General features: G+C 47.4%; 1 protein-coding gene across 1 annotated transcript in view; it reads left to right on the top strand.

The window, feature by feature from the left end:
• The window catches only part of map3k15 (mitogen-activated protein kinase kinase kinase 15), a 66420-nt gene that overhangs the window by 34650 nt on the left and 13777 nt on the right, over positions 1-17993 (top strand). The window contains exons 3-19 of the mRNA XM_046290962.1: positions 746-960; positions 1878-2153; positions 3625-3795; positions 4213-4325; positions 4614-4773; positions 6581-6731; positions 7131-7238; positions 7357-7406; positions 7519-7614; positions 7725-7812; positions 8090-8223; positions 9092-9219; positions 10593-10723; positions 15261-15366; positions 16495-16652; positions 16837-17020; positions 17696-17704. Coding sequence (XP_046146918.1) covers positions 746-960; positions 1878-2153; positions 3625-3795; positions 4213-4325; positions 4614-4773; positions 6581-6731; positions 7131-7238; positions 7357-7406; positions 7519-7614; positions 7725-7812; positions 8090-8223; positions 9092-9219; positions 10593-10723; positions 15261-15366; positions 16495-16652; positions 16837-17020; positions 17696-17704 — 2278 coding nt within the window. The remainder of the gene's footprint in view (positions 1-745; positions 961-1877; positions 2154-3624; positions 3796-4212; positions 4326-4613; positions 4774-6580; positions 6732-7130; positions 7239-7356; positions 7407-7518; positions 7615-7724; positions 7813-8089; positions 8224-9091; positions 9220-10592; positions 10724-15260; positions 15367-16494; positions 16653-16836; positions 17021-17695; positions 17705-17993) is intronic.

The following is a 17993-nucleotide window of genomic DNA, read 5'->3' as shown; positions in this document are numbered from 1 at the left end:
ATCTCTCCCTACCTTTCTATATCTCTCCCTACCACCCCTTTCTATATCTCTATCTCTCCCTACCACCCCCTATTCTATATCTTTATCTCTCCCCCTACCACCCCATTTCTATATCTCTATCTCTCCCTACCACCCCCTTTCTATATCTCTATCTTTATCTCTCCCTACCACCCCCTTTCTCTATCTATATCTCTCCATACCACCCCATTTCTATATCTCTATCTCTCCCTACCACCCCCTTTCTATATATCTATCTCTCCCTACCACCCCCTTTTCTATATCTCTCTCTCTCCCTACCACCCCATTTCTATATCTCTATCTCCCCCTACCACCCCCTTTCTATATCCATATCTCTCCCTACCACCCCCTTTCTATATCTCTCTCTCCCCTACCACCCCATTTCTATATCTCTATCTCCCCCTACCACCCCCTTTCTATATCCATATCTCTCCCTACCACCCCCTTTCTATATCTCTCTCTCTCCCTACCACCCCATTTCTATATCTCTATATCTCCCTACCACCCCTTTCTATATCTCTATCTCTTCCTACCACCCCCTTTCTATATCTATATCTCTCCCTACCACCCCCTTTCTATATCTCTATATCTCCCTACCACCCCCTTTCTATATCTCTATCTCTCCCTACCACCCCCTTTCTATATCTCTATCTCTTCCTACCACCCCTTTCTATATCTATATCTCTCCCTACCACCCTCCTTTCTCCCTATGCCCCCTCCCTCCTTCCCTCTTTCTTTCTGTCTCCAGGCATCCAGTGGTAACTACTACTTCATCCCCTATGTGCTGACTCCTAACCATGAGTATATGTGTTGTGAGAGCGATGCCCAGAGGAGGGCCAGTGAATACATGCAGCCCAGCTGGGACAGCCTGCTGAGTCCTCTCTGTCTGCCACTCACTGACCGCTTCACCTCACTGCTCAAGGACATCCACGTCACCTCCTGGTAACACACACACACAGACATGCATGCACGCGCATACACACACACACTATTAAACATGATGAAAAGAAGGGCTGGAAATTTAACATAAGACCAAGAGAGAATCCAGAGGAGTCTCAGGGCTGGGGTAGAAGAGTCTCAGGGCTGGGGCAGAAGAGTCTCAGGGCTGGGGCAGAAGAGTCTCAGGGCTGGGGCAGAAGAGTCTCAGGGCTGGGGCAGAAGAGTCTCAGGGCTGGGGCAGAAGAGTCTCAGGGGTGTGGCAGAAGAGTCTCGGGGCTGGGGTAGAAGAGTCTCGGGGCTGGGGTAGAAGAGTCTCAGGGCTGGGGTAGAAGAGTCTCGGGGCTGGGGTAGAAGAGTCTCAGGGCTGGGGTAGAAGAGTCTCAGGGCTGGGGTAGAAGAGTCTCAGGGCTGGGGTAGAAGAGTCTCAGGGCTGGGGCAGAAGAGTCTCAGGGCTGGGGCAGAAGAGTCTCAGGGCTGGGGTAGAAGGGTCTCAGGGCTGGGGTAGAAGGGTCTCAGGGCTGGGGTAGAAGAGTCTCAGGGCTGGGGAGGACAGGAGCAGCACTGGAGGCAGGACAGGAGATGAGCCAGAGGTGGGTGGGGCAACATCTGACTGGTAGGAGAGGTGGGAGCATTACAGAAATCAAGTTTCTCCCCTCTCTCTCTCTCCCCCACCCCCCTCTTTCTCTCTCCCCCCTCTCCCTCTCTCCCCTGCTCTCCCCGCTCTGTCTCTAACCCCCTCTCTCACCTCTCTCCCCCTCTTGCTCTTTCCCACGCCCTCTCTCTCTCTTCCCCTCCCTCTCTTCCCCGCTCTCTCTCTTCCCTCTCTCTTCCCCCTCTCTCCCCTGCTCTTTCCCTCTCTCACTCTCTCCCTCTCCACCCCGCTTTCTCTTTCTCCCCCTCTCTCCCCTCTCTCTCTGTAGTGCCTCATTTAAGGACACTCTGCTGAATGACATCAGGAAGGCCCGTGATAAGTACCAGGGGGAGGAGCTAGCCAAGGAGCTGTCTCGTATCAAACTCCGCATCGACAACACAGAGGTCCTAACACAGGACATCGTCATGAACCTGCTGTTCTCATACAGAGACATACAGGACTATGATGCCATGGTGAAACTGGTCCAGACTCTGGAGATGCTGCCTACCTGTGACCTGGCCACACAGCCCATGATACAGTTCCACTACGCTTTCGCTCTCAACAGGTAACGCACACACACACACACACACACACACACACACACACACACACACACACACACACACACACACACACACACACACACACACACACACACACACACACACACGCACACGCACACACATGCACACACGAGCGCACGCACAGACACACACACACGCACACCTTGCAGTGTCTGAACCTCCGTGTAGATAGGTAGGTCTGTAATATGGTGTTCAGCTGCTCCAGAATGTTTCATGATTAATGTCATTATTATCGTTATTGTCATTTTTTCACACACACAAACTCAAACACATACACGTACACACACACAAACTCAAACACATACACGTACACACACAAACTCAAACGCATACACGTACACACACAAACTCAAACACATACACGTACACACACACAAACTCAAACACATACACGTACACACACACAAACTCAAACGCATACACGTACACACACACGCGGCTGGTGAGCCTGAAAGGGGAACCGAAGCACTAGGTTCTAGAACGCCAAATAACTCTAACTGTAAACCACCATGCTTTTGTTTTTATTACATCACTGACTAGACAGAAACATTATGGAGTTGTGATTTATAATGGCCTTTTAATGCTCGTTGCTCAAGTGGTTTGCAGGTCATTTAAACAATTTTGTAAACTCTTTGGGATCTTGTTCTTCACAGCAGGCCTACTGATCTCTGCCTGTCTGCTACATCCTGTCAGTACAACAATGTGTCTTCATCATCTCCACCAAATGTGATCACAGCATTGCGCTCTCTCTCGTTTCAAACATTTTGGCCTAGCTGTATTTTACAGTCAGCAAGCGAGAGCAAGTTTGCCTCTGTCATGGAATAAGATAACAGTAAAAAACAAACAAGTGACCAACAAGTTCTAGACTCATTTTTCCTGGGACTCAACAAGAGTTTAAAGGCCAGCAGAGGTGCGTTATTGCGCAGGAGAACAGTGAAGATAGATAGTCTAAAGATGTACCTATTGTGGAATCCCACTAGATATGGAGCCCGCCATCCACAGGCAAGAGCCAGTTAAAGGCCCATGCAGACATAGCCTTCTGTAGCTATAGCCTACTGCAATAATAAATGTGACCATTGTGTACTTTGAAGTTTAACAAGGCTTAGCTATGTGACACAATGGACATCAAGGGTTCAATGCAAATACAGTTTTAGCTTCATATCGGGACGTGAGAGCTGCTCGTTAACATGGAAATATTACTGCCGGTTCCGTCCCAAATTAGCATTCATGATACGATCATAGGGTACAAAAATCTAAATGTTGAAAGTAGGAATGTTTATCTGACAAACACCCAGACCATATATGTGGGGTTTGTATATATTGTTTGTATAGCTTGTAAAACCTTTCCATTCCCCTTGAAGATTGGATTAGCAAACAGGGGTGGTCCTCGTGGGCTGCAGTGTGTGCTGCCTTTCTTATTTTTAACCGGAGACCGAACTCTTGTTCATATAGGAGGAACAGCCCGGGGGACAGAGAGCAGGCTCTAGGTGTGATGTTACAGGTGTTACGGTCATGTGACCACCCGGCTCCAGACATGTTCTGCCTGTGTGGACGGATCTACAAGGACATCTTTCTCGATTCTGACTGTAAAGACACCAAGAACAGAGACAACGCCATCCAATGGTGAGACAAACACACACACACACAAACACACACAGACACACTCAACACACACACACACAAACACACACACACACACACACACACACACACAGACACACACACACACACACACACACACACACACACACACACACACACACACACACACACACACACACACACACACACACACACACACACACACACACACACACACACACACACACACACACACACACACACACACACACACACACACACACACACACACACACACACACTCAACGCATCCACAAACTTACCAGGACTGAAGCCCAGGGGCCCAAGTGAGCAGACAGGCGGTCCATGAGGCACTGTCTCCAAGAAGGGAGCCAAGTAGGCTGTAAATGGTCCAAATAAAATTCCTCCGCCTCTCCCCCTCTGTCTTTCTCTCTACAGGTATAGGAAAGGTTTTGAGCTCCAGCCAACTCTCTACTCTGGTATCAATCTGGCTATTCTGCTCATTGTTGCTGGACAACAGTTTGAGAGTTCCATCGAGCTGAGGAAGATAGGTAAGAACTCTACAGTACACCCTTAAATCCTGCACCGAACCCCTAAACCACTGGAATTCTCCAGGGATCGATACTCACTTCCCTGTTGTTTAGACTCTCTCTCTTCATCTCTCTTTCTCTCTCTCTCTCTCTCTCTATCTCTCACGCACTCTCTCAATTCAATTCAAGAGGCTTTAATGGCTTGGGAAACATGTTTTTACATAGCCAAAGCATGTGAAATAGATTATAAATAAAAGTGAAATATACAATAAAAAAACTCTCTCCTTCTAACCTCTCTCCCCCTCCCAGGTGTAAGGTTAAACAGTCTCCTGGGTCGTAAGGGCTCGTTAGAGAAGATGAATAACTACTGGGATGTCGGTCAGTTCTTCACCGTTAGCATGTTGGCTAACGACATCCCTAAAGCTACGCAGGCCGCAGAGAAACTCTTCAAACTCAAACCACCCATCTGGTAAACACACACACTCCCTCCCTCTACCTCTCTTTCTCTCCCTCTTTGTATTTCTCCCTCTCCATCCCTCCACCTCTCTTTCTCTCATTCTTTCTCCCTCTCCATCCCTCTACCTCACTTTCTCTCCCTCTGTCTTTCTCCCTCTCCATCACTCTCCTTCTCTCCCTCTTTGTCTTTCTCCCTCTCCATCCCTCTACCTCTCTTTCTCTCCCTCTTTGTCTTTCTCCCTCTCCATCCCTCTACCTCTCTTTCTCTCCCTCTTTGTCTTTCTCCCTCTCCATCCCTCTACCTCTCTTTCTCTCATTCTTTCTTTCTCCCTCGCAATCCCTCTACATCTCTTTCTCTCCCTCTTTGTCTTTCCCCCTCTCCATCCCTTCACTTCTCTTTCTCTCCCTCTGTCTTTCTCCCTCTCCATCCCTCTACCTCTCTTTCTCTCCCTCTGTTTTTCTCCCTCTCTATCCCTCTACCTCTCCTTCTCTCCCTCTGTCTTTATCCCTCTCTATCCCTCTACCTCTCTCCCTCTTGGTCTTTCTCCCTCTCATCCCTCTACATCTCTTTCTCTCCCTCTGTCATTCTCCCTCTCCATCCATCTACCTCTCTTTCTCTCCCTCCATCTTTCTCCCTCTCTATCCCTCTACCTCTCCTTCTCTCCCTCTGTCTTTCTCCCTCTCATCCCTCTACCTCTCCTTCTCTCCCTCTGTCTTTCTCCCTCTCATCCCTCTACCTCTCTTTCTCTCCCTCCATCTTTCTCCCTCTCTATCCCTCTACCTCTACCTCTCTCCCTCTTTGTCTTTCTCCCTCTCATCCCTCTACCTCTCTTTCTCTCCCTCCATCTTTCTCCCTCTCTATCCCTCTACCTCTCTTTCTCTCCCTCCATCTCTCCCTCATCCCTCTCCTCTCTCTCCCTCCATTCTCCCTCTCCATCCATCTACCTCTCTTTCTCTCCCTCTGTCTTTCTCCCTCTCATCCCTCTACCTCTCTTTCTCTCCCTCCATCTTTCTCCCTCTCTATCCCTCTACATCTCTTTCTCTCCCTCTGTCATTCTCCCTCTCCATCCCTTCACTTCTCTTTCTCTCCCTCTTTGTCTTTCTCCATCTCATCCCTCTACCTCTCTTTCTCTCCCTCTTTGTCTTTCTCCATCTCATCCCTCTACCTCTCTTTCTCTCCCTCTTTGTCTTTCTCCTTCTCATCCCTCTACCTCTTTCTCTCCCTCTTTGTCTTTCTCCCTCTCCCTCTCCATCCCTCCGCCTCTCTTTCTCTCCCTCTTTGTCTTTCTCCATCTCATCCCTCTCTCTCTTTCTCTCCCTCTTTGTCTTTCTCCATCTCATCCCTCTACCTCTCTTTCTCTCCCTCTTTGTCTTTCTCCATCTCATCCTTCTACCTTTCTTTCTCTCCTCCCTCTTTGTCTTTCTCCATCTCATCCCTCTACCTCTCTTTCTCTCCCTCTTTGTCTTTCTCCCTCTCCATCCCTCCACCTCTCTTTCTCTCCCTCTTTGTCTTTCTCCATCTCATCCCTCTATCTCTCTTTCTCTCCCTCTTTGTCTTTCTCCATCTCATCCCTCTACCTCTCTTTCTCTCCCTCTTTGTCTTTCTCCATCTCATCCTTCTACCTCTCTTTCTCTCCTCCCTCTTTGTCTTTCTCCATCTCATCCCTCTACCTCTCTTTCTCTCCCTCTTTGTCTTTCTCCCTCTCCACCTCTCTTTCTCTACAAGGTGTGGAGCGGAGAAAGGAGAACCCTTTATAGTAAAATATTTTAAAAAGAAGGTCCATTTATTCAATTCATTAACATCTCTCTCTCTCTCCTAGGTACTTGCGATCTGTGGTTCAGAACCTGCAGTTGATCCAGAGATTTAAGAAGACAACAGTAGAACACTCTCCCCAGAGAGAGAGGCTCAACTTCTGGATGGACATCATCGTAGAGGCCACTAGAGGAAAAAGCAACGGACTGCGCTTCCCGGTACACAAACACACACGTGCACACAAACACACACGTGCACGCATGCACACACACACACACACACACACACACACACACACACACACACACACACACACACACACACACACACACACACACACACACACACACCCACAAACACACACGTGCACGCACGCACACACACACGCAAACACGCACGCACACACACACACACACACACACACACACTCATACACACACACACACGTGCACGCACGCACGCACGCACGCACGCACACACACACACACACACACACACACACACACACACACACACACACACACACACACACACACACACACACACACACACACACACACACAGACACACACACACACTCATACACACACCTTTTCTCTCACTGTGTGTGTGTGTAGGTGTTGATCCTAGAGCCTACTAAGGTCTACCAGCCCTCATATGTTTCCATCAACAGCGAGGCGGAGGAGAAGAACGTCTCCATCTGGCACGTCTCCCCTGCTGAAACGGTCAGAACTCCTCTCCTCCTACCCTCTCCCTCTCCTCCTCTCCTGATCCTCCTCTACACTCCTCCTCTATCTTGTGTGTTAACCGACCTCGACCTCTGACCTCTCTGTCCATGTCTAGAAAGGGATCCATGAGTGGAACTTCACTGCAACATCCATCAAAGGAATCAGGTATGTGTGTTTATGGTTTTCATCTTCTTGCTCATGTTAACATTAGTGTTTATATGTGGCATGCTTTAAAAACAACCCTCCCCTTCCTGTCTCCCCACTCCTCTCTCCTCAGTATCTCTAAGTTTGATGAGCGCTGTTGTTTCCTGTATGTTCACGACAACTCAGACGACTTCCAGATCTACTTCTCTACTGAAGACCAGTGTGGCCGGTCAGGATCACACCCCAGTCCCATTCTCACTGACAGACATCATACATTCAGCTCAGGTACGTCTTGTTTCTATGTCTGTTGTATTGACACTTTCTCTGGTCTGTGTGTAGGTTCTGTTCCATGGTGAAGGAGATGATTTCTGATGGAACGGGAAATGCAGTGGAGCTGGAGGGAGATGGAGACGGAGACACACTGGAGGTCAGTGTTTGTTATATTTGGCATTTATGTGTGTGTGTGTGTGTGTGTGTGTGTGTGTGTGTGTGTGTGTGTGTGTGTGTGTGTGTGTGTGTGTGTGTGTGTGTGTGTGTGTGTGTGTGTGTGTGTGTGTGTGTGTGTGTGTGTGTGTGTGTGTGTGTGTGGAATATGTGTTCCACAATGATCTGTGCTTACCTCTCACTCTGTCGTTCAGTACGAGTGAGTGCATATAAATAGGTGTGTGTTTTTGCACATGTGTGTGCTCGCGCGTGTGTTGCAGTACGAGTATGACATTAACGAGAAGGCGGACCGTGTGGTGCTGGGCCGGGGGACCTATGGAGTGGTGTACGCTGGGAGAGACATGAGCAACCAGGTCCGCATCGCCATTAAAGAGATACCAGAGAGAGACAGCAGGTCAGTGGGTGTGTTCAACCAGGTCAGTGGGTATGTTCAGCCAGGTCAGTGGGTGTGTTCAGCCAGGTCAGTGGGTGTGTTCAGCCAGGTCAGTGGGTGTGTTCAGCCAGGTCAGTGGGTGTGTTCAACCAGGTCAGTGGGTGTGTTCAGCCAGGTCAGTGGGTGTGTTCAACCAGGTCAGTGGGTGTGTTCAACCAGGTCAGTGGGTGTGTTCAACCAGGTCAGTGGGTGTGTTCAACCAGGTCAGTGGGTGTGTTCAACCAGGTCAGTGGGTGTGTTCAACCAGGTCAGTGGGTGTGTTCAACCAGGTCAGTGGGTGTGTTCAGCCAGGTCAGTGGGTGTGTTCAACCAGGTCATCGTGATACAAGTCAGTATTCAACGTCCATCCATGTCTGAGGACGTCGGGAGATAACTTAGAAACCGGACACTAGAGGCAACAGTCAGCACTGTTACCTTCAAGTTGGTTTGGGTTTTGCTAGGGTGTTGTGGACGGGGATAGGAGATGGGTGGAAGCATCTGCCTCTGACTACAAAGGTTGTAAGTTTGAATCCAGTGCTAGAAAGTTGTTTTTTAAATGTTTGTTTCAAGGCTATCCCAAACCTTAAGATAACCTTGAGATAACCTTAAGATTTCAGACATAATGCCTACAATTAACCCTAACCTTAAATATTCTGAGTTAATGCTAAACTTAACCTTAAACACTTTGTAATTTGACATTTGCAACAACTTCCAAATTTGACGTTTGAGAAACATGGATGAAGTTTTAATTCTGACGCGAGACTGTGAGAGCTAGTTAGTGTGTGTGCGTGCGTCTGTGTTTGTGTGTCTGTGTGTACATGTACGTAACCCTCTTCTCTGTGTGTGTTAGGTACTCCCAACCCCTTCATGAGGAGATAGCGCTGCATAAGTACCTGAAGCACAGGAACATTGTTCAGTACCTGGGCTCAGTCTCAGAGGACGGATACATCAAGATCTTCATGGAGCAAGTCCCTGGAGGTGTCTGTCTGTCTGTCTGTCTGTCTGTCTGTCTGTCTGTCTGTCTGTCTGTCTGTCTGTCTGTCTGTCTGTCTGTCTGTCTGTCTGTCTGTCTGTCTGTCTGTCTGTCTGTCTGTCTGTCTGTCTGTCTGTCTGTCTGTCTGTCTGTCTGTCTGTCTGTCTGTCTGTCTGTCTGTCTGTCTGTCTGTCTGTCTGTCTGTCTGTCTGTCTGTCTGTCTGTCTGTCTGTCTGTCTGTCTGTCTGTCTGTCTGTCTGTCTGTCTGTCTGTCTGTCTGTCTGTCTGTCTGTCTGTCTGTCTGTCTGTCTGTCTGTCTGTCTGTCTGTCTGTCTGTCTGTCTGTCTGTCTGTCTGTCTGTCTGTCTGTCTGTCTGTCTGTCTGTCTGTCTGTCTGTCTGTCTGTCTGTCTGTCTGTCTGTCTGTCTGTCTGTCTGTCTGTCTGTCTGTCTGTCTGTCTGTCTGTCTGTCTGTCTGTCTGTCTGTCTGTCTGTCTGTCTGTCTGTCTGTCTGTCTGTCTGTCTGTCTGTGCTGTCTGTCTGCTGCTGTCTGTCTGTCTGCCTGCCTGTCTGCCTGCCTGTCTGTCTGTCTGTCTGTCTGTCTGTCTGTCTGTCTGTCTGTCTGTCTGTCCTGTCTGTCCTGTCTGTCTGTCTGTCTGTCTGTCTGTCTGTCTGTCTGTCTGTCTGTCTGTCTGTCTGTCCTGCCTCTGCCTGCCTGCCTGCCTGCCTCCTGCCTGCCTGCCTGCCTGCCTGCCTGCCTGCCTGCCTGCCTGCCTGCCTGCCTGCCTGCCTGCCTGCCTGCCTGCCTGCCTGCCTGCCTGCCTGCCTGCCTGCCTGCCTGCCTGCCTGCCTGCCTGCCTGCCTGCCTGCCTGCCTGCCTGCCTGCCTGCCTGCCTGCCTGCCTGCCTGCCTGCCTGCCTGCCTGCCTGCCTGCCTGCCTGCCTGCCTGCCTGCCTGCCTGCCTGCCTGCCTGCCTGCCTGCCTGCCTGCCTGCCTGCCTGCCTGCCTGCCTGCCTGCCTGCCTGCCTGCCTGCCTGCCTGCCTGCCTGCCTGCCTGCCTGCCTGCCTGCCTGCCTGCCTGCTGCCTGCCTGCCTGCCTGCCTGCCTGCCTGCCTGCCTGCCTGCCTGCCTGCCTGCCTGCCTGCCTGCCTGCCTGCCTGCCTGTCTGTCTGTCTGTCTGTCTGTCTGTCTGTCTGTCTGTCTGTCTGTCTGTCTGTCTGTCTGTCTGTCTGTCTGTCTGTCTGTCTGTCTGTCTGTCTGTCTGTCTGTCTGTCTGTCTGTCTGTCTGTCTGTCTGTCTGTCTGTCTGTCTGTGTCTCCTAACCTGTATGTGCAGGCAGTTTTTATGAGATGCTGCTCTCTAAGTGTGTGTGTATAACAGGCAGCCTGTCAGCGTTGCTGCGGTCAAAGTGGGGTCCGTTGAAGGAGGCAACCATCATCTTCTACACACGACAGATCCTGGAGGGACTCCGCTATCTCCACGAGAACCAGATAGTACACCGTGACATCAAGGTAACCTTACATGGAACCCAAACCGGCTGCGCGCGTGCGCCATCGTGCATAAATGTATTTTGGCCCCCAACAACAAACACAATCAAAACACTCAGGTTAAAATATCAAAACAAACTCTGAACCAATTATATTAATTTGGGGACATGTCGAAAAGCATTAAACATTTATGGCAATTTAGCTAGATAGCTTGCTATTGCCAGCTAATTTGACCTGGGATATAAACATTCAGTTGTTATTTACCTGAAATGCACAAGGTCCTCTACTCCGCCAATTAATCCACACATAAAACGGTCAACCGAATCGTTTATAGTCATCTCTCTTCTCTTGACTTTATATTGCGATTGGCAACTTTCATAAATTAGATGCATTACCGCCACTGACCTCATTCGTCTTTTTTGACACGTGTATTCCGCCTGTAACATATGTTTACATTGCCAAAGCAAGTGAAATAGATCATTAAAGAAGTATAATAAACTATAAAATATTACACTCATAATAGTTCCAAAAGAATAAAGACATTTCAAATGTCATAATGATGTGCAAATAGTTCAAGTACAAAAGGGAAAATAAATAAACCTAATTATAGGTTGTATTTACAATGGTGTTTGTTCTTCACTGGTTGCTCTTTTCTTGTGGCAACAGGTCACAAATCTTTCTGCTGTGATTGCACTCTGTGGTATTTCACCCAGTAGATATGGGAGTTAATCAAAGTTGGATTTGTTTTCAAATTCTTTGTGGGTCTGTGTAAACTGAGGAAAATACAGTACGTGCCTCTAATATGGTCATATATTTGGCAGGAGGTTAGGAAGTACAGTTCAGTTTCCACCTCATTTTGTGGGCAGTGTCTACATAGCCTGTCTTCTCTTGAAAGCCATGTCTGCCTACGGCGGCCTTTCTCAATAGCAAGGCTAAGCTCACTGAGTCTGTACATAGTCAAAGCTTTCCTTAAGTTTGGGTCAGTCACAGTGGTCAGGTATTCTACCACTGTGTACTCTCTGTTTAAGGCCAAATAGCATTCTAGTTGGCTCTGTTTTTTTTATGACTTCTTTCCAATGTGTCAAGTAATTATCTATTTTGTTTTCTCGTGTTTTGGTTGGGTCTAATTGTGGGGCTCTGTGGGGTCAGTTTGTGTTTGTGAACAGAACCCCAGGACCAACTTGCTTAGGGGACTTTTCTCCAGCTTCATTACACTGTAGGTGATGGCTTTGTTATGGAAGGTTTGGGAATCACTTCCTTTTAGGTGGTTGTAGAATTTAACGTCTCTTTTCTGGATTTTGATAATTAGCGTCTATCGGCCTAATTCTGCTCTGCATGCATTATTTGGTGTTTTACATTGTACACAGAGGATATTTTAGCAGAATTCTACATGCAGAGTCTCAATTTGGTGTTTGTCCCATTTTGTGAATTCTTGGTTGGTGAGCGTACCCCAGACCTCACAACCATGAAGGGCAATGGGTTCTATAACGTTCCATGATCTCGCCATCACGGTTGACAACTCCATTGTGTCCTCCTCCCAGAGCGCTAAGAACCTTGGCGTGATCCTGGACAACACCCTGTCGTTCTCAACTAACATCAAGGCGGTGGCCCGTTCCTGTAGGTTCATGCTCTACAACATCCGCAGAGTACGACCCTGCCTCACACAGGAAGCGGCGCAGGTCCTAATCCAGGCACTTGTCATCTCCCGTCTGGATTACTGCAACTCGCTGTTGGCTGGGCTCCCTGCCTGTGCCATTAAACCCCTACAACTCATCCAGAACGCCGCAGCCCGTCTGGTGTTCAACCTTCCCAAGTTCTCTCACGTCACCCGGCTCCTCCGCTCTCTCCACTGGCTTCCAGTTGAAGCTCGCATCCGCTACAAGACCATGGTGCTTGCCTACGGAGCTGTGAGGGGAACGGCACCTCAGTACCTCCAGGCTCTGATCAGGCCCTACACCCAAACAAGGGCACTGCGTTCATCCACCTCTGGCCTGCTCGCCTCCCTACCACTGAGGAAGTACAGTTCCCGCTCAGCCCAGTCAAAACTGTTCGCTGCTCTGGCCCCCCAATGGTGGAACAAACTCCCTCACGACGCCAGGACAGCGGAGTCAATCACCACCTTCCGGAGACACCTGAAACCCCACCTCTTTAAGGAATACCTAGGATAGGATAAGTAATCCTTCTCACCCCCCCCCTTTAAGATTTAGATGCACTATTGTAAAGTGACTGTTCCACTGGATGTCATAAGGTGAATGCACCAATTTGTAAGTTGCTCTGGATAAGAGCGTCTGCTAAATGACTTAAATGTAAATATAAATGTAAATGATTTCAAGTATTTTTTTTGCCATTTTATGTCAAATTTGATGTTCCTTTTGATGGCATAGAAGGCCCTTCTTACCTTGTCTCTCAGCTCGTTCACAGCTTTGTGGAAGTTACCTGTGGTGCTGATGTTTAGGCTGAGGTATGTATCGTTTTTTGTGTGCTCTAGGGAAACGGTGTCTAGATGGAATTTGTATTCGTGGAACTTTTTTGGAACACCATTATTTTTGTCTTACTGCAATTTATTGTCAGGGCCAAGGTCTGACAGAATCTGTGCAGAAGATCTAGGTGCTGCTGTAGGCCCTCCTTGGTTGGGGACAGAAGCACCAGATCATCAGCAAACAGTAGATATGTGACTTCAGATTCTAGTAGGGTGAGGCCGGCTGCTGCAGACTGTTCTAGTGCCCTCGCCAATTCGTTGATATATATGTTGAAGAGGGTGGAGCTTAAATTAAGCTGCATCTCTGTCTCTCCCCCGGCCCTGTGGAAATAAATGTGTGTGCTTTTTTGTCCATTTTAACCGCGCACTTGTTGTTTGTGTACATTGATTTTATAATGTATGTTTTTCCCCAACACCACTTTCCATCAATTTGGATAGAAAACCCTCATGCCAAATTTAGTCAAAAGCTTTTTTGAAATCAACAAAGCATGAGTAGACTTTACCTTTGTTTCGGTTTGTTTGTTTGTCAATTAGGGTGGGCAGGGTGAATACGTGGTCTGTCGTACGGTAATTTGGTAAATAGCCAATTTGACATTTGCTCAGCACATTGCTTTCGCAGAGTCTGCTGTAAATGATAACGCAGAGGATTTTCCTAAGTTTGCTGTTGACGCATATGCCATGGGAGTTATTGGGGTGATCAGTCTTGGTTCTAAATATTGGGGAAGATGCCAGAGCTGAGGAGGATATTAAAGAGTTTAAGTATAACCAATTGGAATTTGTGGTCTGTATATTTTATATTTTAATTTAGGATAACATCAACCCCACAGGCCTTTTTGGGTTGAAGGGTTTGTCCTGTAGTTCATTCAATGTAATTGGAGAATCCAGTGGGTTCTGGTAGTCTTTAATATTTGATTCTAAGATTTGTATTTGATCACGTATATGTTATTGCTGTTTGTTCTTTGTTACAGAGCCAAAAAGATTGGAGAAGTGGTTTATCCATACATCCCCATTTTGGATGGATAACTCTTCGTGTTGTTGTTTGTTTAGAGTGTTCCAATTTTCCCAGAAGTGGTTAGATTCTATGAATTCTTCAATTACATTGATCTGATTTCTGACGTGCTGTTCCTTCTTTTTCCGTAGTGTATTTCTGTATTGTTTTAGTGATTAATCATAGTGAAGGCATAGGCCCAGGTTTTCTGGGTCTCTATGTTTTTGGTTGGATAGGTTTCTCAATGTCTTTTTATGTTTTTGCATTCTTCATCAAACCATTTGTCATTGTTGTTAATTTTCTTAGGTCGTCTGCTTTATTTATTTATTCGTTATTTTACCAGGAAAGTTGACTGAGAACAAGTTTTCATTTGCAGCAACGACCTGGGGAATAGTTACAGGGGAGAGGAGGGGGCTGAATGAGCCAATTGTAAACTGGGGATTATTAGGTGACTGTGATGGTTTGAGGGCCAGATTGGGAATTTAACCAGGACACCGGGGTTAACACCCCTACTCTTACGATAAGTGCCATGGGATCTTTAATGACCTCAGAGAGTCAGGACACCCGTTTAACGTCCCATTCGAAAGACGGCACCCTGCTTGACATTTTTAGATTTGATTGGGAAGCTGAGAGGTCAAATATACTGTTTAGGTTTTCACTATTACAGTGAAACATTTTGTCCAGGAGATTGTCTAGAAGGGATTACATTTGCCTAATAGGTTTTTGGTAGATTTCCACACTACTTTCCTTCCATCTATAGCATTTCTAAATATTATTCAGTTCCTTTAGCCTTTTGATGCCTCATGATTGCACATATCTCTCGCTCTCTCTGTTTCTCTCTCTCCCTGCCTCTCTCTCTGTTTCTCTCTCTCCCTGCCTCTCTCTCTGTTTCTCTCTCTCCCTGCCTCTCTCTCTGTTTCTCTCTCTCCCTGCCTCTCTCTCTGTTTCTCTCCCTGCCTCTCTCTCTGTTTCTCTCTCTCCCTGCCTCTCTCTCTGTTTCTCTCTCTCCCTGCCTCTCTCTCTGTTTCTCTCTCTCCCTGCCTCTCTCTCTCTTCCTCTCTCTCACTGTCTCTTTCTCCCACTGTCTCTCTCAGGGGGATAATGTATTAGTTAATACCTACAGTGGAGTTCTGAAGATATCAGACTTTGGGACATCTAAAAGACTTGCGGGGGTCAACCCCTGCACTGAGACCTTCACTGGTATGACACACACACAATTTTGTTTTCTGTGGCAACTCCTCTGCAACCTGGTATATTTTCTCAACTGTTGTTTTATATATCTTACAAATAAACTGTTTCTTTTTCATCTCCAAATATCATAAAAATTATCAGTAATAGTAACTTGAAAGTATCCAACATCCAACGTTCAGTCCACGGCTGTCTAGTCTTGCCTGGATCTCAAAATGTCAAATGACCCTCGAAATGTCAAGAGCCACTTTCAGCCTCTATATAAACACACTCATACACACATTGACAGCTGGCTGCTCCTCACTCGCTCAATCTCACATGCATGCGCCCACGCACAAACAACACACACACATCCCAGTTTTAGTTTGGTTGTTGCCATGATGTGTCGCTCTAGGGAGTGAATGAAATCTCTCAGGAGACAGATGATCTGTCCTAGACACACACACACACACACACACACACACACACACACACACACACACACACACACACACACACACACACACACACACACACACACACACACACACACACACACACACACACACACACACACACACACACACACACACACACAGAGAGAGAGAATTGTTAGTTAATTAGCCAGCGGGGATTAAGGACTATGAGTGTGTTTCTCTTTCATTACTCTCTCATCATCTATCGCTAATTATTGTCCTTTACTTTCCACTCTCTCTCCCTCTCTGACCAACACCTCTCTCTCTCCCTCTTTCTCTCTCTCCCTCTTTCTCTCCCTCCCTCTCTGACCAACATCTCTCTCCCTCTTTCTCTCTCTTCCTTTTTGACCAACACCTCTCTCCCTCTTTCTTTCTCTCTCTCCCTCTTTCTCTCTCTCCCTCTTTCTCTCTCTCCCTTTCTGACCAACACCTCTCTCCCTCTTTCTTGCTCTCTCTCCCTCTTTCTCTCTCTCCCTCTTTCTCTCTCTCCCTTTCTGACCAACACCTCTCTCCCTCTTTCTCTCTCTCCCTCTCTCTCTCTCCCTTTCTGACCAACACCTCTCTCCCTCTTTCTCTCTCTCCCTCTCTGACCAACACCTCTCTCCCTCTCTCTCCCTACACATGAATTTGTTATCAACATGGAATGTTGTTATGAATGTGTGTGTGTGTGTTGTGTCCTATCTAGGCACCCTGCAGTACATGGCTCCAGAGATCATAGACAAGGGTCCTCGGGGTTATGGAGCTCCAGCTGACATCTGGTCTCTGGGCTGCACCATCATAGAGATGGCTACTGGGAAACCCCCCTTCCACGAACTGGGAGAGCCTCAGGCTGCTATGTTTAAGGTGTGTTTGGTTTGATGTGCTCCAAGACTATGTGACTGGTTCAAACCTGTGTCTCCTGCATGTTATAAGACTTTGTTAGCCAGCTCAGCTAAAGCCTGAAGTGAAGGCATCAAGTGAATGTGATTCATTAGACCACCTGTTACACTTTACATCCAGCTCAGTGTTTGTGTGCGTGCGTGTGTAGGTGGGGATGTTTAAGATCCACCCAGAGATCCCAGAGTCGTTGTCGTTGGAGGCCAAGTCGTTTATCCTGCGTTGTTTTGAGCCTGACCCTAATAAGAGGGCTACCGCCTCAGACCTGCTCAAAGATATCTTCGTACGACACAATGTCAAGGGAAAGAAGAGCAAGATCGCCTTCAAGCCATCAGGTAGGGCTGTTCAGCATTGTGTGTGTGTGTGTGTGTGTGTGTGTGTGTGTGTGTGTGTGTGTGTGTGTGTGTGTGTGTGTGTGTGTGTGTGTGTGTGTGTGTGTGTGTGTGTGTGTGTGTGTGTGTGTGTGTGTGTGTGTGTGTGTGTGTGTGCTAATAAATTAATGGGTGATTTAACCGTTTAATCCACTCAGATTGTTTCCATGACGTCACTGAAATGCTGCAGCTCATACAAATCACAACACACACAGACATACTGTGTACACACACACACAGACATACTGTGTACACACACACACAGACATACTGTGTACACACACACACAGCCATACTGTGTACACACACACACAGACATACTGTGTACACACACACACAGACATACTGTGTACACACACACACAGACATACTGTGTACACACACACACAGACATACTGTGTACACACACACACAGACATACTGTGTACACACACACACAGACATACTGTGTACACACACACACACAGACATACTGTGTACACACACACACAGACATACTGTGTACACACACACAGACTGGCAGACATGATAATGTAATTGAGGTTGTGTTAATGGTCCCTTTCTCTCCTGTTAACAGTCTCTTTCTCTCCTGTTAACGGTCTCTTTCTCTCCTGTCTACTCCTGGGATCTTTATGCCAGTGTGGCAAGGTTTGTTCCCAGTTAACATTTTTGTTGTTTGTACAGAAATAGAAACGCAAGATGTAAAGTGTTGGTCCCATGTTTCATGAGATAAAAGAAAAATGCACAAATTTGTTTGCATCCCGGTCAGTGAGCATTTTTCCTTTGCCAAGATAATCCATCCACCTGACAGGTGTGACATATCAAGAATCTGAAACCTGTTACGGCGGCACACCTCGTCAGCATCCTATGAAATTGCAGAGCGCCAAATTCAAATGACAGTATTATAAATATTTAACTTTCATTAAAATATATGTGT

Source organism: Oncorhynchus gorbuscha, linkage group LG12 (genome assembly GCF_021184085.1).
Source record: "Oncorhynchus gorbuscha isolate QuinsamMale2020 ecotype Even-year linkage group LG12, OgorEven_v1.0, whole genome shotgun sequence".
Taxonomy (NCBI): domain Eukaryota; kingdom Metazoa; phylum Chordata; class Actinopteri; order Salmoniformes; family Salmonidae; genus Oncorhynchus; species Oncorhynchus gorbuscha.
The sequence above is the reverse complement of the archived record's forward strand: the minus strand, read 5'-3'. Positions and strand labels throughout refer to the sequence as shown.